Genomic DNA, 20,372 nt, shown 5'->3' on the forward strand with positions numbered 1-20,372 from the left:
GCTTTCTACTCCCGTAAAGATTTACACCCTCGGAAACCCTGTACAGGGTCGCTATGGGTCGGAACCGACTCGACGGCACTTAACAACAACACATTATGTGAAATAATAAATATTATATGAAATAAATAAATATTATATGAAATAAATATATGAAATAAATAATATTATATGAAAAAATATCTGAAATAATATTATGAAAAAATAAAAAAATAAAAGCTGAATATTATGAAAATAAAAATCAATGGTCATACACAGGACCATGTTAACCTTGTAACCAAGGTTTTATATAATTGTTGTTGTTGTTAAGTACCACGGAGTCAGTTCCGACTCATAGTGACCCTGCACAGGGTTTCCAAGGCTGTAAATCTTTATGGGAGCAGAACACCTCATCTTTCTCCCGTGGAACTGCTGGTAATTTCAAACTGCCGACCTTGAGGTTAGCAGCCCAATTCGTAACCACTATGCTACCAGAGCTCCTTATTAGCAACTAAAATCTTGGAAACTAATAAGTGGCAGCCATCACAAATGATATATCAGAAGAATTCCTTAAGTCTTTTAACCATTTACCTAATTAAATGAAACAAAACAATAAAACACAAATTATTTTCCATAAGTTTTCTGGTGAAACACATTTGTTGATGTTGTAGTTAAGTGCTGTTGAGTCGGTTCCAACCCATAGTGACCCTGTACAGGGTTTCCAAGGAGCAGCTGGTGAAGTTGAACCATGGACCTTGCAGTTTAAAGGGACTTTGCATTCCAGCACATTAACCCACAACATCACACCAGGAAGCCACAGTAGTCATTTGGTAATCAATTATTAACAATGAGATTTTAATTTTAAATTAAGTAGGTTAAGTCAGGCCTACCATGTCTTCATTTGTGCCTTTCACTTTGTACATTGCCCAAGTCTTTCCATCATTACTGTAGGCAATTTTGTAGGATTTTATATATTCTGGACTTCCAATCCTCTTGGCTCCTTGGGTAATTACACCAGTAACTCGCATCTTTCTTTGCAAATTTATCTGAGGAGACAAGAAAGAATCAATGGTAACCACATTGCTCAAGATAGCAAGATTGACAATTTCTATTTTAGGAGTGGAACTTTTTAATATATTAATATTAATTTTTTAATTTATAGAAAGTTATAAGTTAAGTCATACAGAAGAGTTGTTTAAGCAAGAAGTTTCCCTTTCATGAATAAATTATAAACAATAAAAATCTGCTTCATCAGATTTAGAAGGAAAATACATATTATATTCAATGTGTTAAGTATAAGAATGGCATGAACTTCTGATATTTAAATTATCCTGAAAACTTATATTAAATGACTCTGAACATGATCACACTTTTCTTTTCTGTTTCTGCTTCTGGCTGAGAATGACAGAAGTGACTTAAGATGTGTACACATGGTTTCTTGTGACCATTTATAAAGTGTACACATTTTCTTGCTCAAATTCAAATCTTTGAATTTAAAAGATAAAGAGTCTCTAATTTGAAATCAGAATGGATCTAACTCTCTGCAAGCCACAGTATGGATATTTCCTTAAACGTTTGCTGGCGTATTTCACAGAATGGTATTGCAAATGATAGTTCTTGCTATCTTGATGTTTTGGAAAGAGCCAAGAATGTGAACTTCCATATCAGCCAGAACTATCCATGTCTTTTTCACATTCTCTATTGTGAACTTATTTTTTACTCCTTTACCAGCGATTTTTTACATCTTTACCAGAAAGATGTTTACCTGTGCTTTATTGACTATACAAAGGCTTTTGATTGTGTGCATCATGACAAGCTATGAACAACATTGCGAAGTATGAGTATTCCGGAACACTTAATTGTGATCATGAGGAATCTGTATATGGACCAAGAGGCAGTTGTTTGAATAGAACACAGGAACACTGAATGGTTTAAAATCAAGAAAGGTGTGCAACAGGGTTGTTTTCTTTCACCATACTTATTCAACCTGTATGCTGAGCAAATAATATGAGAAGCTGAGTTCTATGAAGAAAAATGTGGCATCAGGATACTCATTAACAACCTGCGCTATGCAGATGATACAACCTTACTTTCTGAAAGTGAAGAGGACTTAAAACATTTAGTGATGAAGATCAAAGAGCACAGCCTTCAGTATGGATTGAAGATCAATGTAGAGGAAACAAAAATCCTCATCACTGGACCACAAACAACATTCTTATCAATGGAGAAAAGATTGAAGTTGTCAAGGACTCCGTTCTTCTTGGATCAACTATCAACACTCATAGAAGCAGCAGTCAAGAAATCAAATGACATATTGCATTAGGCAAATCTGCTGCACAAGGCCTCTTTTTGAAGTGTTGAAGAGCAAAGATGTCAGCTTGAGGACTAAGGTGCACCTGACCCAAGCCATAGAATTTTCAATCACTTCATATGCATGCGAAAGCTGGATGGTGAATAAGGAAGACTGAAGAAGAATTGATGCATTTGAGTTATGGTGTGGGAGGAGAATATTGAAAGTGCCATGGCTTCCAAAGAACTGAGAGATCTGTGTTGGAAGAAGTACAGCCAGAGTGTTATTTGGAGGCCTGAATGGCCAAACTTCATCTCTCATACTTTGGTCATATTATCAGGAGGGACCAGTCCCTGGAGAAGGATATCAGTTTTGGTAAGGTGGAGGGTCAGAGTAAAAGAGGAAGACCCTCAGCGAGATGGATTGGAAAAATGGCAGCATCAATGGACTCAAGCATGGCAACAGCTCTGAGGTTGGTCCAAGATCAGGCAGTGTTTCATATTTTTGTGCACAGGGTCATTATGAGTCAGTTCCAACTCAATGACACCTAACAACAACAACCAGCAATTGGTCTTATGGCTTTCTAGAAGTGATCTCCCTTTAAGGGCATAACATCTGTAATTTCTAAAGACTTTAGGAAGAGGTCATCCAACCTGACAAGAGTAAGCCTGTCTTATACCTGAAATCCCAGAATAAAGGTATTTACCAAATTAGCTGCTTTAGTTGATCACTAACGTCTTTGGTTTCCTTACAAGTTCTGATTTCTACATTCTTCAGTTTTAAGCTAAACCATTTCTAAAGTTCAAAATGTTCTACAACAGAAGTAAACATCTTCATCCAGTTCTCTTTCATTGGTGTTTATCTGCTAGATGGGACTGGAATTTTCCTTGTATCTTCTTTTCCACTCAGAAGTACTTCCCTGGAGAAGGACAGACAGATGGGCCTTTTTGTGGGCCAGGTCTCTTCTGTGTTCATGTGGCCACAGGTCTCGGCTCACCCCAGTCTCTGAAAACTGCTCAGTGCTTTTTTGTCATCTACCAGCTACCCTTGCAGGTGACCTGAATGAAAATGTTCTTGACTCCCAGCACTCTGTACCTTCACTTCTCCCTCCATTCCGAGGAATCTCCAGTCTAGCATGGGCTTCAGGGTCCCTTAGGATACTTTTTAAAAATAATATGAAAAGCTAATAATTTTGCTCAAACTTTTATTATAGAGAAGTACTTGTATTTTTTTAAAAATGGGCATGTATTAAGTTTAGTTCCAAATCTTTTTCTATAATAGCTCTTATATTTCTAAATGAATAGGAATTGACGTGTACAATATATCAACAAAGATAAGTAGTTTTAAAGAGAATTTAATTAGTTATGGTATAAAAGTGTGAATCTGAAAGTGAAAATGGAAATATGATTTTATCCAAATAATCTCAGTGTCATTACTACACAATTCTAATGTCAACATGATGGTTAATGTGTCTAAAACAACTGAATTAGGCTTCAAAAACATTCCATTTATAGTAGGCATGTGCGTCTCATTGAGATTTTTTAAGAGAATGAGAAAAGTCAAGACAACAACAATGGCAACAATGAGAAAAAACAAAAACAGATATCTTCAAATTCTTGTCTTTTCTGTTTCCATTACAAGCCTTGTGAGTATAAAACACATGGAACACACAAAACACAGTACCCACGAAACACAGGTTACTTCAACAAACACCTGTTTATCTTCATATGATTAAATGGAGCTTTACAGACAGGTTGTTCTGCAAAGGAAAGGTATGATAGTCTGAATTCATAAAAAACGTACAGCCATGGTACACCTGTGGAGGAGTTCTACTCCGTACTATCGGGTTATCATGAGTCGAAATCAACTCAAAGGAAATGCATTTTATCTTCTCTGGAGTCTAAATCATATTTAACACATTGTTGCAGGAGTGGCAGTGGTGGTTGTGTGAGTCGGTTTCAACTCATAGTGACCCTGTATAGGGTTTCTGTGGCTGTAAATCTTTATGAGAGCAGAAAGCCTCATTTTTCTCCTGGGAAATTGATGGTAGTTTTGAATTGCTGACCTGATTCATGAGTATCAGTGTTTTAGTAAAATATTTATTTCTCTTTATTTAAATAGAGCTCACTTTTTAATATTTTCCATATGATATTTAAATTAATGCCTCATGATACAAAAAAAAAATGCTTTTTGATATTTGGGTAAACATTAAGAAAAGTTTCATTCACAATAAAATATCATTATACATTTTATAATGACAACACAGAATACCGGGCCAAGCAGGCCCAGGGGGAACTCTGAACCACATATATAAAAGAATATTGAGAAGCTTAGAAGGCTTACAGCTAGGAAAATTTGTAGCAGAATCAAGAAATCCATTGCTTTCTAATTCAAGACGCTCAGCTGCTCTGGGAACGGCCATCTTGGGAGATACCAAGCAGAAAAAGAATCAGAACAGCCACGGAAGCCTGACAGAACCGTGGAGATACAGGTGTGGGCATTCTTTTTTGGTAGATGTTCATTGATCTCTTGCTGTCTGCTCATATCCATTCTGGTGACTAGAGAAGATCCCTGAGCAAATGGATACCCCACCCCCACCACTGGAGGTTTCTACAATGCATGCACACAGATCCACTCGAAATTTAAAGTTACAGTTTCCACTTAAAACAAAACAGCCACCACTTGTCTGTCAGTTTGTTGTACTGTGGTGGCTTGTGAGTTGCTGTGATTCTAAAAGCTATGCCACCAGTATTTAAAATAACAGCAGGGTCAACCATGGTGGACAGGTTTCAGATGAGCTTCCAGAAAAAGACAGACTAAGAAGAAAGAGTGACGAACTACTTCTGAATATTTAGTCACTGAAAACCTTATGAATAGCAGAGAAACACTGTCAGATATAGTGCTGGAAAATGAGCCCCTCAGGTTGGAAGGCACTCAAAATGTGACTGGGGAAGAGCTGCCTCCTCAAAGTAGAGTTGGCCATGATAACCAAAATGGAGTAGAGCCCGTGGGAGAAAAGCCCATGGGACCTTCATTAGCTGATGGGCACTACTCAAAATGAAGAGAAAAAGCTGTAAACATCCATTGAAAATTGGAACATGCAATGTATGAAGTATGAATTTGAGAAAAGTGGAAGTTGTCAAAAATGAAATGGAACACATAAACATTGATATCTTAGGCATTAATGAGCTGAAATGGACTGGTATTGGCCATTTTGTATCTGATGACCACATGGTTTACTAGGCTGGGGATGACAGATTAAAGATGAATGGTGTTGCATTCATTGTGAAAAAGAACATATCCAGATCAGTTAGGAGGTACAATGCTGTCTGTGATAGGATAATATCCATATGCCTACAGGGAAGCCCAGTTAATACCACTATTATTCACATTTATGCACCAACCACTAAAGCCAGTGAGGAAGAAATAAAAGAATTCTACCAACATATTCAATCTGAAATTGATCAAATATGCAATCAAGATGTATTGATCATTACTGGAGATTGGAATGCAAAAGTTGGGAGCAAAGAGGAAGGATCCATAGTTGGAAAATACGGTCTTGGTGAAAGAAATGATGCTGGAGAACACAGGATAGAATTCTGCACAACCAATAATTAGTTCATTTCAAATACCTTCTTTAGACAGCATAAGAGACAACTATACACATGGACCTCACCAGATGGAATACATAGAAATCAAATTGACTATATCTGCAGAAAGAGACAATGAAAAAGCTCCATATCACCAGTCAAAACAAGGCCAGGGGAAGACTGTGGAACAGACCATCAATTACTCCTGTGCAAATTCAAACTGAAGCTGGAAGGAAATGAAAACAAGTCCACGAGAGCCAATATATGACCTTGAATATATCCTACCTGAATTAAACATTAAACACTAAAGACCAAAGACCAGAAGAGTTATGGGATGACATGAAGAACATCATACATGAAGAAAGCAAAAAGTCATTAACAAGATAAGAAAGGAGGAAAAGTCAAAATAGATGTCAGAAGAGACATTGAAACTTGCTCTCCAGTGTAGAGATGCTAAAGCAAATGGAAGAAATGAGGAGGTCCCAGAGCTGAAAAGAAAATTTCAAAGATCTGCTAGAGAAGATAAAGCCAAATATTACAATAAAATGTGCAAAGATCTGGAATCAGAAAACCAAAAAGAAAGAACACACTCAGCATTTCTGAAGCTGGGGGAACTGAAGAAAAAATTCAAGCCTTGATTTTTGTTATTGAAAGATTCATTGGCAAATTATTGAATGATACAGAAAGCACCAAGAGAAAATGGAAGGAATACACAGAGGCACTGTATTAAAAGGAAATGGTTCATGTTTAACCGTTTCAAAGGTAGCATATGATCAAGAGCCAATGATACTGAAGTAGGAAGTCCAAGGTGCATTGAAGGAATTGGCAAAGAAGAAGGCTCCAGGAATTGATGGAAAAAAACTGAAAATTTTCAAGAAAATGAGGCGGCATTGGAGGCACTCACTCATCTCTGCCAAAAAATTTGGAAGATAACTATCTGGCCGACCGATTGGAATAGATCTATATTTGCGCCCATTCCAAAGAGAGGTGACCCAATGGAATGCAGAAATCATTGGACAGTTTCCTTGATATCCCATGTGAGTAAAGTTTTACTAAAGGTAATACAGAAATGGCGGCAAGCATACATAGACATACAACTTCCAGAGGCTCAAGTTGGATTCAGAACAGGCCATGGAATGGGGGATATCATTGCTGATATCCAATGGATCTTGGCTGAAAGCAGAGACTATCAGAAAGGTGTTTACCTATGCTTTATTGACTACACAAAGGCTTTCAATTGTGTGGATCATGACAAGTTATGGACAACATTGCAAAGTATGAGTATTACGGAACACTTAACTGTGCTCATGAGGAATCTGTACTTGGCCCAAGAGGCAGTTATTTGACCAGAACATGGGAAGACTAAATGTTTTAAAATTAAGAAGGGTATGCAACAAGGCTGTATTCTTTCACCATACTTATTCAACCAGTATGCTGAGCAAATAATCTGAAAAGCTGGGTTATATGATGAAAAACATGGCATCAGGATTGGAGGAAGACTCATTAACAATCTGTGATATGTAGATGATACACCCTGCTTGCCTAAAGTGAAGAGGACTTACAACATTTATTGATGAAGATCAAAGATCACAGCCTTCGGTATAGATTGCATCTCAATGTCAAGAAAACAAAAACCCTCATCACTAGACCAATAAACAACATTCTTATCAATGGAGCAAAGATTGAAGCTGTCAAGGACTTCATTCTTCTTGGATTAACCATCAACACTCATGGAAACAGCAGTCAAGAAATCAAATGGTGTATTGCACTGGGCAAATCTACTGCATGAGACTATTTAAAAATGTTGAAGAGCAAAGATATCAGCTTGAGGACTAAGGTGCGCCTGACCCAAGCCATGATATTTTCAATTACCGCATATGGATGTAAAAACTGGGCAGTGAACAAGGAAGATCATAGAAGAATTGATGCTTCTGAGTTATGGTGTTGGAGGAGAATATTGAAAGTACCATGGGCTGCCAAAAAACCAATAGATCCATTTTGGAAGAAGTGCAGCCAGAGTGCTTCTTGGAGGCCAAGATGGCTAAACTTTGTCCCTCATACTTCGGACATATTATCAGAGAGAGCAGTCACTGGAGAAGGATATCATGTATGGCTAAGGTGGAGGGTCAGAGAAAAAAAGGAAGACCCCCAATGAGATGGATTGGCCAAGTGGTAGCATTGATGGACTCACACATGGCAACAGTAGTTAGGTTGTCCCAGGATTGGGCAGTGTTTCGTTCTGCTGTGCATAAGGTCGCTATGGGTACTAACTCGATGGCACCTAACAACAACAAAAATGGGAACCAACTCGTTGGCGTACAATAAAAACAACTATTCTCTATTCTAAGAAGTCTGAATATATACTTTAGAAAAATAGAATTACATAGAATAAGGAATTGCCAAACATAAGTTGTTTATAGTTTAAGTAACTATTTTAATTAAAAATCAGTGCAATTTTCACTCAACACAAACAAAAATTGATTTATAAAATATAGATTCTGGGTTTATTAGTAATTACTCCTAGGTTTTAGACTGATGAGCATTCATGTCACTAGAAACTTTGAAAAAAACAATGGCAAAAATTTTACCTTCATGACCATTCTCAAAGTTAAATCCAATAATCTATACTGCATGATGAAGAAATAAGTTAACCCTTGGATGAGGTTTTTATCATTATTTTAGAAATATATAATGAAAAACATTTGTCACAAGTAATTCTTTTTCAGCCCATTCAAACATTATTTTGAGATCTCATTGTAAATATGACAGTGGATCAATTATGACCATAGATATACTCTACATATAAGAACCATCCCAGACACTATACTAACACCAAAACTACTCTCTGTGAACTGGGTAAATATTTGAACGTATCTGTTACCAAATAAATTACTGTACTACAGATTACAGGTATATTGTGTGGACTTAAAATGACAATTTCATCCTAAGGTATTTGAGTGAATTGTGTCTTCTTAAAGAATATAAATATTAAGTAATATAATCTGGATCTAGAATGGCTAAAACCAAGCAGAAAGCCAAGGACTATTGGCTTGTTTTTCAGTGCTGGCTCTTGTAACTTCCTCTCTATATTATTTTGGACAATTCGTTTAACAATTCAGCTTTCTGAAATTGACTTTCTTCCCCAATATAAATGGTTTGTCATACTATGGTGGCTTGTATGTTGCTGTGATTCTGGGACTTATGCCACCGGTATTTTAAATATCAGCAGGCTAAACCATGGTGGACAGATTTCAACAGAGCTTCCAGACTCTAAAACAGACTATGAAGGAGAAGTGGACTACTTCTAAATGTTTAGTCACTGAAAATCTTTGAATAACAGCAGAACATTATCAGATATAGTGACAGAAAATGAAAACATTATGAATACCACCAGATTATTTTCAGATAAAACTCTGGGAGATGAGCCCCCCAGGTTGGATGGCACTCAAAGTATGCCTGGGAAAAAGCTGTCTCCTTAAAGCAGAGCTGAATGTGATGATGCAAATGGAGTAAAGTTTTCAGGACCTTCATTTGCTGATGGCACAAAATTCAAAATGAGGAAAACCAGCAGCAAATATTCATTATTAATCAAAACGTGCTGGTGCAGCTCTGTGGGTTAATGTGTCAGACTGCAAAGCCATTTGAACTGCAAGTTCGGGAGTTCAAGCTCACCAGCTGCTCCTCAAAAACCCTATACAGGGTCTATATGGGTCAGAACCGACTCGACAGCACTTCACAACATCAACAACATGAATCTAAGAAAATTGGAAGATGTCAAAAATAAAATGGAAAATAGAAAGATCAATATCCTAGGCTGAAACGGACCTTTTCCTTTCTTCCTATATGATATTCTTGATGTCATTCCAGAACGTTTATGGTCTTCAGTCATTATGCACCAAATCTATTCTTGGTATGACCTCTAAATTCAGGTGGGATATGTTCAAGGTCATAATTTTGCTTCATGGATTTGTTTGAATTTTCTTCAGCATTAGCCTGACCTTGCATATAAGCCATTGATGGTCTGTTCCACAGTCTGCCTCTGAACTTGTTTTGACTGGGGGGTATTGAGCTTTTCCACTATCTTTCCCCACAGATATATTCAGTTTGATTTCTGAGTATTCCATCTAATAGTCCATGAGTATGGTCATCTTTTATATTATTCTAAAAAGGGGTTGGCAATGAGTAAGTCTTGCAAAATTCTATCATGCAATCTCCAGCATCATTTCACTCACCGAGACCATATGTTTCAAAGACTAACCCTTCCTCTTTGTTTCCAACCTTCACATTACAATCACCTGTAATTACCAATACATCTTGATTGCATGTTTGATCAATTTCACAATGAAGTTAGTAGAATTCTTTATTCATAATAGATGGCTTTTGTGCTAATAGTGGGTTTGGTTTTATGGTAAATAATAATAATAAATAACTACGTGAAACCCTCAGAGTAAGAGAATGTGTGGGGATCCCTGTGCATGTTTCTATGATTGGGCAACATGGAATTGAACTGTAAGGGCCAATGAGGGAACAAGCTTGGGGTGAGCTTTCTACTTGTGCAATTTCTCTTTCCACGTTGCTTTTTGGGTTCCAGTCCACTGGAACCCAAAGTCTACTTCTTTCACTTTTTTGCCCATTCATTGAATACTTCAATATTGCAACTCAAGACTTAGATTTTTTTCTTCAGTTCTTTCAGCTTGAAAAAGGCTTAGTGTATTCTTCTCGTTTGGTTTTCTAAATAGCTATCTTTGTAAATTTAACTATTTAACATACTTTGTCTTCTTAAACTGTTGTTCTGGAATCTGTTCAGCTCTTTTGCTTCATCATTTCTTCCCTTTAGTTCTTTACACTCATGAGCAAGTTTTAGAGTCTGATCTTACATACATTTTGGTCTTTCCTTTCTTTTTTGTCTTTTTAATGACCCTAAGCTTTCATGATATATTAGGTCTGTGATGGTGGTAGTGGTTGTGATGTGCTGTTGAGTCAGTTCTGACTCCCAGTGATCCAATAGGGGATTTCCTGAGGCTGTAAATCTTTACTGGAGCAGAAAAGCTCATCTTTCACCCATACAGCAGCTTGGAACTGTAAACTGCTGACCTTGAGGTTAAAAGCCCAACTCAAAACCCACTATGCTAACAGAGCTCCTGATGTCTTTGATAACATCTCTCAAACTCATATTTGGCATTAGGTGTTGGTAGATAAATTTGTATAACAATTGTAATAACTGACTGGTCTTCCTAGTAGGTGTATGGGTATTATCCTATCACTGACAGGATAGACCTTAAAATGTGTTGTTGTTGTTGTTGTTTTCAATGAATCTGATGCTATTCCTGCACAGTTTATCATTCCTGGCATAATAGACCATATGATTGTCATCGGGGTCTTGTTTTCACTGACCCTCCATTTTACCAAGCATGATGTCCTTCTCCAGGGACTGGTTGCCCCTCCAAACATGTCTGAAGTATGAGAGACAAAGTTTCACTATCCTATCTTCTAAAGAGCATTCTTTCTATACCTATTCCAACATAGACTTTGTTCTTTGGCACTTTTAATATTCTTCTCCACCACTATAATTCAAATTCCTGTCTTCTAAGGCTGCATTACTTATTGTCCTATTTTCACATGCATATTAGGAAAATGCAAAAACCCTGTCTGGGTCAGGTGCACTTTAGTTCTTAAACAGATAGATTTGCTCTTTAACACTTTAAAGTGGTCATGTGCAGCAGATTTCCCTAATTCAATACATTTTTTGATTTCTTGACTTTCTGCTTCTATGAGTGTTGACTGTTGATCCAAGCATTTGACAACTTCAATCTTTTCTCTATTGATCATGATGCCATTTATTGGTCCAGTTGTCAGGATTTTTGTTTTCTTTACATTGAGGTGTAAACCATACTGAAGGGTGTAATGCTTTATGTTTATCAGTATTTTAAGTCCTCTTCATTTTCAGCATGCATGGTGGTATCATCTGCATATCACAGATTGTTAATGAGTCTTCCTCTAATCCTTTTGATAAACTGTTTTTCCTGTAATCATTTTCTCAGCATGCATATTGAATTAGTATGGTAAGTGGATACACAGCTGGCACATATCATTCAATATACTCTTGCTCTGTTTCAACAACTGCCTCTTAGTCTATGCACAGGTTCCTCATGAGCACAATTGAGTGTTCTGGAATACACTTTGCTTCATAATGTTACTCCAGATTTGTCATGATCTACACAGTTGGAAATCCTTTGCATACTCAGTAAAACACAAGTAAACATACTTCTAGTATTCTTTTCTTTCAGTCAAAGATTCCTAAGATTGGGGTAACAATATCCCTATTTCCATTTCTCTTTTGAATGGGTTTGAAATTCTGGTAGTTCTCTCTTAATGTACTTTGCAACTGTTTTAAAATTATCTTCAGCAAACTCTTAATTGCATATGATATTAATGATATTGTTAGATGACTTTCACATTTCATTGGATCACCTTTCTTTGGAGGGCCACAAATATGGATCTCTTCCAACTGACTGACCAGGTAGCTGTTTTCCAAATGTCTTGGCATAGGTAAGTGAATGCCTCTATCGCTGCATCAGTTTGTTGTCAGATTCCAATTTGTATTCTGGCATTCTTAGAGTCCTGTTTTATGTAAATGCTTTCAGTGCACCTTGGAGTTATTCCTTCAGAACCAATAATTCTTGATCATGTGCTAATTCTTGAAATGGTTGAACATCAATATGGATTGATATGGTGGTAGTTAACAATGGAATAATTACGAAGATATCACAGAACTGGACAATGTTACTTTTTGATGTTTAAGGGTTGTGAGTCACAACAGACTAGACTGCACCTAACAACACCAAGAGCAAAATACATCATTGTAGTAATTTCTTCAATGTACTTTTATATGACACACAAAAAACAACAACAACAACAACAAAACCACAGCTTTAAAAATATTTTATTGTGCTTTAGGTGATATTTTCATAGTAATTACTTTCTCAATCAATGGTTCCTAAGAGATGTCTTTAAAAATTTCATGGAAGAATGGAATCAATCAAAAGATAATGGGGATTTGCCATGAACTTATTGAAGCCCCCTCCTACACAAATTGTTCTGTGACACTGGTTTCATTCCTTTCAATGTGTCACTACACTTCATGGCTTCCTCCTTCCTACTCCTCTTGTTTCTCTGTCTGTATACCACTTTTGGTTAGGTATAAATGTTGTCCTTTTGATCTCATATAGTTGATTGTTCCAGGGAGCTCATAATCACAGATGTTATTACTTAATTTATAGGTGTATCTATTACTTAAATAAGAGTTAGTCTTTAGGAGTTCCTTCAGTAACAAGTTTAAAAGTTGTGTTTTGGCAATAACCTTGTGGATTCCTCTATCTCTTTCAGACCAGTAAGCCTAGTCCAGTCTCTTTCTATATTGATTTTTTCCTACATTTTAATCCATTCTAAAGTGGACTTTCTACTGTGGTCATGATCAGTATATACAGTAGTGGTAGATGGGCACCATCTAGTTATTCTGGTTTCAGATTACAGTAGGCTATGGTTCATGTGGACCATTAGTTCTTCAGACTAATTTTTTTTTTTTTTTTTTTTGAGTCTTCATTTTTCTTCATTTTCCTTTGTTGCAGACTGGATGAGATCACTTTTTGCTTTCGTTTTCTGCTTAAAATCATTTAAGACTCTAAATGGTACTCACCAGGCTAGGATTAGAACATTAGCTTTATAAAGTGCGTTTTGACAGTTGAACAAGATGTCACCCAACACGGTGATCATTATCCTTCAAGTCTAGTAGTTTAATCCCGATGTCTAAGTAAATTTTATACCTGTATCCACAATGTGCTGTAGTATACATGCTGTTGTATTGTTAGGTGCCATTGAGTTGGTACCATCTCATAGCAAACTATGTACAACAGAACTAAAAACTGCCAGGTCTTATGCCAATATTGTAATCATCGGGGTCATCCTCTTTCTTCCTGACCCTCCAATTTACCAAGCATGATGTCCTTCTCGAAGGACTAGTCCATCCTGATAATATGTCCAAAGTATGAGAGACGCACTCTGGCCTTCCTGGTTTCTAAGGTGCATTCTTGCTGTTCTTCTTCCAAACTAGATTTGTTTGTTCTTTCAGCAGTCCATGGTGCTTTTAATATTCTGCTCCAACACCATAACACAAATACATCAATTCTTCTAACGTCTTGCTTGCTCATTGTAATTTTCATATGCATATGAGATTTGGGTCAGGCGCACCTTAGTCCTCAGCTTGACGTCTTTGCTCTTGAACATCAAAGAGATCTTGCTCAGCAGATTTGCCTAATGTAATATATTATTTGATTTGACTGCTGCTTCCATGAGTACTGATGGTTGATCTGAGCAAAATGAAAAATTTGACAACTTCAAACTTTTCTCCGTTTATATTGATGTTATTTATGGTTCAGTGGTGAGGACTTTTGTTTTCTTTACTTTGAGGTACACCCCATTGGAAATTGCGGTCTTTGATCTTCATCAGTGAGCATTTTAAGTCCTATTCATTACAGCAAGCAAGAATGCATTATCTGCATATCACAGGCTGTTAGTGAGTCTTCCTCCAATCCTGATGATTGTGTTTTATATAATTCTGTTTTATGTAATTCAGTTTCTCAGATTATTTGCTCAGCATACAAATATGTATGGTGGAAGAATATAACCCTGGCTCATGCCTTTCCTGATTTTAAACAAAACCCCTTGTTTTGTTCAAAAGCCTGCTTCTAGGTCTATGTACAGGTTCCTCATGAGCAGAATTTAGATTTCCGGAATACTAATTCTCTGCAATGTTGTTCATAGCTTGTCATGATCCACACAATTGAAAGCTTTTGTGTAGTCATGAAAGGATAGGTAGACATCTTTCTAGCATTCCCTGCTTACAGACAAAACTCATCTTACATCTTGGCTACCACAAGAACAAGCAAGTCATTTGCCAAGAAGTCATCAAGACAGGCAATCAAGTCCCTTCAGGACAACACCCTTATAAGAGTGAAACTTAAAGGGAATAGATGAGCAGGCTGGTGACCATGTTGGTCTACTGGTGAGTGGAAGAGGAAGAAAGGCAGAAATGAAGATATGGGCTGATTTCGATCACATTCCATAGACTCCCATCGATCTGGAGATAAGAGATAGAAGAGGAAGGGCTGTTTGGTCCGAGGTGTGGTGAGACCTGGGGACTCCTAGACAAGGACATAACTCTGGAGGGTTAGAGCTGAGAGCAAAATGCCCAACTGATATGAAGTGAGGGGAGATGCTCAAGAATGTCCAGTCTTGTAGATAGTACCCATTCAATTTGGCTTTAATAGCTTGATGATCAGAACTCAACTAGGGAAAGATTTTTTAAAAAACTTTTTTTTTTTTTAATTTAAATAAATGAAACAAGTGTAAATTGCTACAATTTGATGAACTTGACATATACTAATGGATCTAGTAGCTCAAAATACAAACTGAGAGGAAAGAAGTTTTAGCATCAAGTATCAATCCTATCCCTTCTGTATATAGGGCTGAGAGGGTCAGGCAACTTTGACGTTGGCTACCTAAAATGAGGGGCAAAGGGGACTATGAAGGCATGAAGTGACTGACTTACAAGTGTTCAAGAGGGAGTTTAGTTTCAGAGTATGCTGGGGAAGGCAGAATCCCCACTGAATAGTTTTCATCTTGTCTAGATGGGTCTGGTGAAAGGAGATAATGATAAGATTCTTATGATTCAATAGTGAGTAATTGTTATCATGGCTAATTGTGACTATCACAACTGTAAAGGTAGAAGTTTTGTAACAAAAAGGGAGGAGTAGTTAATCTTATAGTCCAGGAACAATGAACCCTAGAACCATCAACAGAGAAGAGCATGGGCAGAATGTGTGACCTTATCCAGAGAAGCAACAACACCAGAGAAGGAGGCAGAGATGAGGACATGGAGAGATAGAGCAGCTGAGGACTCTAGACTCGTGGAAAGAGAAAGGCTGTGTGCTGGTGGCCAGGAGGCAGGCTTACAGAATGTGCCCTTAAGTTGTTTAAGTGATTATATATTCCTGAGTGTTTTTTTGGCCACACCCCCCAAAAAACACAACAAACCCCCAAAATGAGGGAATAGAAGCAAATACTGTTGAATGCTAATTCATGGAGGAGATTGCAATCATTGCAAAGAAACAATGAGTGCAATACCAATGTTCTCCCATGTAAACTATCACTGAATTCACAATAAAAAACTTAGGAAAAAACAAAAACTCATCTTATGTGTTTTTGTGTCAACAATGGCATCCATCATTCCACGTCCCTCTCTGAATTCAGCCTGAACTTCTGTTAACTCCCTATCAGTGTACTGCTGAAGCCATTTTAAAAAATTATCTTCAGTAAAAATTTACTTGCATGCAAAATAAAATTTTACTTGCATGCAAAATAAAATTTTACTTGCATGCAGTATTAATGATATTGTCTGATGATTTCTGCATTCCCTTCAGTCACATCTCCTTGGATTTGGCACAAATATGGATCTATTTCAATCAGTTGTCCAGCTAGCTGTTTTTCAAATTTCTTGGCATAGATGAGTGAGTGCCTCCAGTGCTGCATCAATTTGTTGAAAATTTTTAATTTGTATCCCATCAATTCCCAGAACCTTGTTCTATCCCAATCTTTCAGTTAGCCTTCAACTTCTTCCTTCAGTATTATTGGGTCTGTATCATAAGCTATTCCTTGAATGGTTGAACATTGACTATTTCCTTTTGGTACAGTCAGTGTACTCTCCCATCTTCTTTTGAAGCTTTTTGTATCATTCAATATTTTGCACATTCTGTTGGTGTTAAGTGTTGTCAAGTCAGTTCCAATCCATAGCAACTCTGTACAGGGTTTCTGAGGAACTGATGGTGTGTTTGAACTGCCAATCTTATGGTTTACGTCCAGTTCTGATCCTATAGTTGCACATAGAATCCTTCAGTATTTCAAGTTGAGGCTTGAATTTTTTCTTTGTGTTCCAATATCTAGTAATTATCAATAAATCTATTTTTAATTATCAATAAATCTTGAGTGTATGTTTGATCAATTTCAGACTGAAGAAGTTGATAGAATTCTTCAATTTCTTCATCACTGGCTTTAGTGGTTGGTGTATAATTTCAAATAATACTAGTATTAACAGTAGTATTAAGTGGTTTACGTTTTTAATACATGAATATCATCATATCACAGACAGCCCTGTATTCAAGATAGATCTTGAATTTTTATTTCCTTGATGAATGAGGTGCCATTTCTCTTCAATTTGTCATTCCTGGCATAGTAAGCCATGTGATTGTTAGATAAAAATCTCTAATACCAGTCCATTTCACCTTACTAATACATAGGATATAAATGTTCATGTGTTCCATTTCATTTTTTAACCATTTTCTATTATCTTAGATTCATACTTTGTACATTCCATGTTCTGGTTATTAATGGATGTTTACAGCTGTTTCTCCTCATTTTGAGTTGTGCCCCATCAGCAAATGAAGATCCTGAAAACTTGATTCCATTCAAGTAATCACATTCAACTCTATTCTTCCCCAGTTCTATTTTAAGTGCCTTCCAACCTGAGGAGCTCATTTTGCAGCACTACATCTGACAATATTCTAATACTGAGAGTGATCCACTAGTATTCATAAGGTTTTCCATTATTAAATATTCTCAAGTAGTCCATCTTTCTTAGTATGTCTTAAGTGTGTAAGCTCAACTGAAACCGGTCCACCATGGGTGACCCTACTGGTTTTAAATATCAGTGGCATAGATTCCATAATCACAGCAACATGGAATCCAACAGAGTGTGACAGATTGACATATGAGTGGTCTTTAGTATACGTGTTGTTGTTGTTTTTAGGTGCCGTCAAGTCAGTACTGACCCATAGCGACCTTATGCACAGCAGAACGAAACACTGCCCAATCCTGGGGCAAGCTCACTACTGTTGGCCATGCTTGAGTCCATCAATGCTGCCATTTGGCCAATCCATCTCGCTGGGGGTCTTCCTCTTTTTCTCTGACCCTCCTCCTTACCAAACATGTATCCTTCTCCAGTGACTGGTCCCCCCTGACAATATGTCCGAAGTATGAGGGACAAAGTTTGGCCATCTTGGCCTCCAAGGAACACTCTGGCTGCATTTCTTCCAAAATGGATCTATTGGTTTTTTTGGCAGTCCATGGCACTTTTATTTACAAATACAAGATATTCACAATAATGCCTATATATGTATGACGGTATTCTTCCATACAACCTCCCTCACCTTTTTAGCATATATATTTACGTATGTATCTACATCACTTTTTAAATCATGTGAATCTTTATATTTTGGGTTTAAATTTTTTTAAAGTAAATGTGTGAAATATACCAATAGTTCTATTCACTTTTTATAAACTTAAATGAAAAACTGCAGCTATAGAAATAATTTTATGTGAATTCATCTTGTCTTGGAAGTGTAGCTGATTGCAAGCTGGATTGTGAACCACAATGTCAGCATTTGAAATCTACCAACTGGCTCTATGAGAGTAATTGGAGGCTTTCTGCGCCTGTAAACATGTACAACCTCAGAAACCCTGTACAGAGTCACTATGATCAGAATCGACTCAGTGTTACAAAACCACCACAACCATCAGTCAATGCTGAGTATTAGGTAGTTTTGTATTATAAAAAATAACTGTTTTCTAAATTCAAATTGCTCTATAATGGAATTGCAAAAATGAAGAAATACATATTTTTCCCACTTAAAAATACTTTTTCTTTAAGATTTAGAAAATTTCATCAAAAGTTATGTATTAGTAAAAAAGTTATATATTTCTGAGAAGTGGAAATAAAACTTTCTGAAAGATACTCTCTGCAGTTGTAAAGATTTTCTAATGACCTGTACCTATTCTGAAAAATAATAATTTAAAGATCTTAAAATGTTAATTTTCTTTTTGTTATACTCAATTGTTTGGTGGTGGTAAAACCTTGTTTTGTTTTTACTTTTGTATCTCTACCATATTAGGAAATACAAGTTGGTAAGAATGCTGAGTGGGAAAATGCAAAATTTTTTCTGTGGTGGCTTTTGCTCTTGAATATTCTTGTTTTCCCTTCTGAAGGAGCAGCAAAGATCAACATTCCCTATCATCTTCTCCTGTTTCAGCCCACATAAAAGTTCACGATATCTTGTTTCTCATGTTAATATAATGAGCATATGAAATAATGTATCAATATATAAATGAATTTTCAAAAGTATAGTTAATTAATGACAATTAATTAAGGAGTCTCGCAGTCGTGATTAGGGTGAAAAAAAGAGTTGTTCTGGCTTTGGGTTTGTTCTTCTCCCTTTTAGAGTCGGGGTGTGGTGCTGTAGGATAATGCGATGGATCACAAGGTCAGTTTGAGCCACAAGGTCAGAGTTCAAACCCACCAGCTGTTCCTCGGAAATACTATACAAAGTCAATATGGGTCAGAACCAACTCAACAGCACTGAAAACAATAGCACCTCTCTTTTAAACTGATAGATCACAACTCAATCTTTCTTTTTTTCTGGGAAGGAATGGTATGGAGAAATAGCTATCTTTAAGTGCCTGAAGGTTTTAGGCACCTAAATGGAATCATCACCTTTAACACTCAGGCAACTCTGGGAATTTTTGTCATTTAGAAGTGCTGTTGAGTCTTCTGTAACTCATAGTTACCCTATATAGGGTTTCCAAGGAGAGGCTGGTGGGTTTGAACTGCTGACCTTGAGGTTAACAGTCTAGTGTTTATCCTACAGTTCCACATCACTAACCCTTGCAGTTAGATAGCATTCTTAGTGGCCCTGACAATATGTAGAAATTTTGGTTTGCATTGACTTGGTAACATGCCATGGCAAGTCGACTCCAATGCAATTAACAACACCAACGATGGTAAGGAGACCAACACCAGTCCCTCAGTATAATGATCTACTCTGCCTCCCAGAGGAAAAAAGGACAAATCATATGTTCTTCTCATTTTCCAAGGTTGAGTTAGGCTGTTTTGAATTTTTTTGATCATCTTACTGCTGATCAGCATCAAAAAAGGTGGGAGCACACTGTACACCCTCAATGCAAAGAACAGAACTCCTAGTCCAGGCTTTATACTTCTTGTTCTCTGCTGGGAAGATCTAGTTTTCTCATTACATTACCATTTTCCTAAACATCTAATAATGAGAGGTCTTAAAATTAATAAATCTAATCCCAAAACTTAGTTTATTGTGAAAAACTCTTGATTTGAAATTCTAGGATATAGTCACTTACAAGACATCCCTCAGTGGCAAAAGCTTTTTAAGTATTCAACTACCAGACAAAAGGTTGATAGTTTGAACCCACTCAGACACACCTTAGGAGAAAGACATGATTATCTGCTACTGAAATATCAGCCTTGAAACCTCTGTGGAGCAGCTCTACTCTGTATACATGAGTCAGCACTGACTTCACAGCAATAACATCCACTTGAAACAGTATCTAAAATGATAAGAGTTTGTGATATCTTAACTGCTTGTTTTATTCAAATCCTT

The 20,372-nt window shown here is 36.8% G+C and overlaps 1 protein-coding gene across 2 annotated transcripts in view; it reads right to left on the reverse strand.

Moving 5' to 3' along the window:
• Window positions 1–20,372, reverse strand: part of EDIL3 (EGF-like repeats and discoidin I-like domains 3) — a 637,932-nt gene that overhangs the window by 231,366 nt on the left and 386,194 nt on the right. For both annotated transcript variants that reach the window (XM_006870603.1, XM_006870604.1), the window contains one exon: window positions 867–1,022. In XM_006870603.1, coding sequence (XP_006870665.1) covers window positions 867–1,022 — 156 coding nt within the window. The remainder of the gene's footprint in view (window positions 1–866; window positions 1,023–20,372) is intronic.

Source organism: Chrysochloris asiatica, unplaced genomic scaffold, assembly GCF_000296735.1.
Source record: "Chrysochloris asiatica unplaced genomic scaffold, ChrAsi1.0 scaffold00145, whole genome shotgun sequence".
Lineage (NCBI taxonomy): Eukaryota > Metazoa > Chordata > Mammalia > Afrosoricida > Chrysochloridae > Chrysochloris > Chrysochloris asiatica.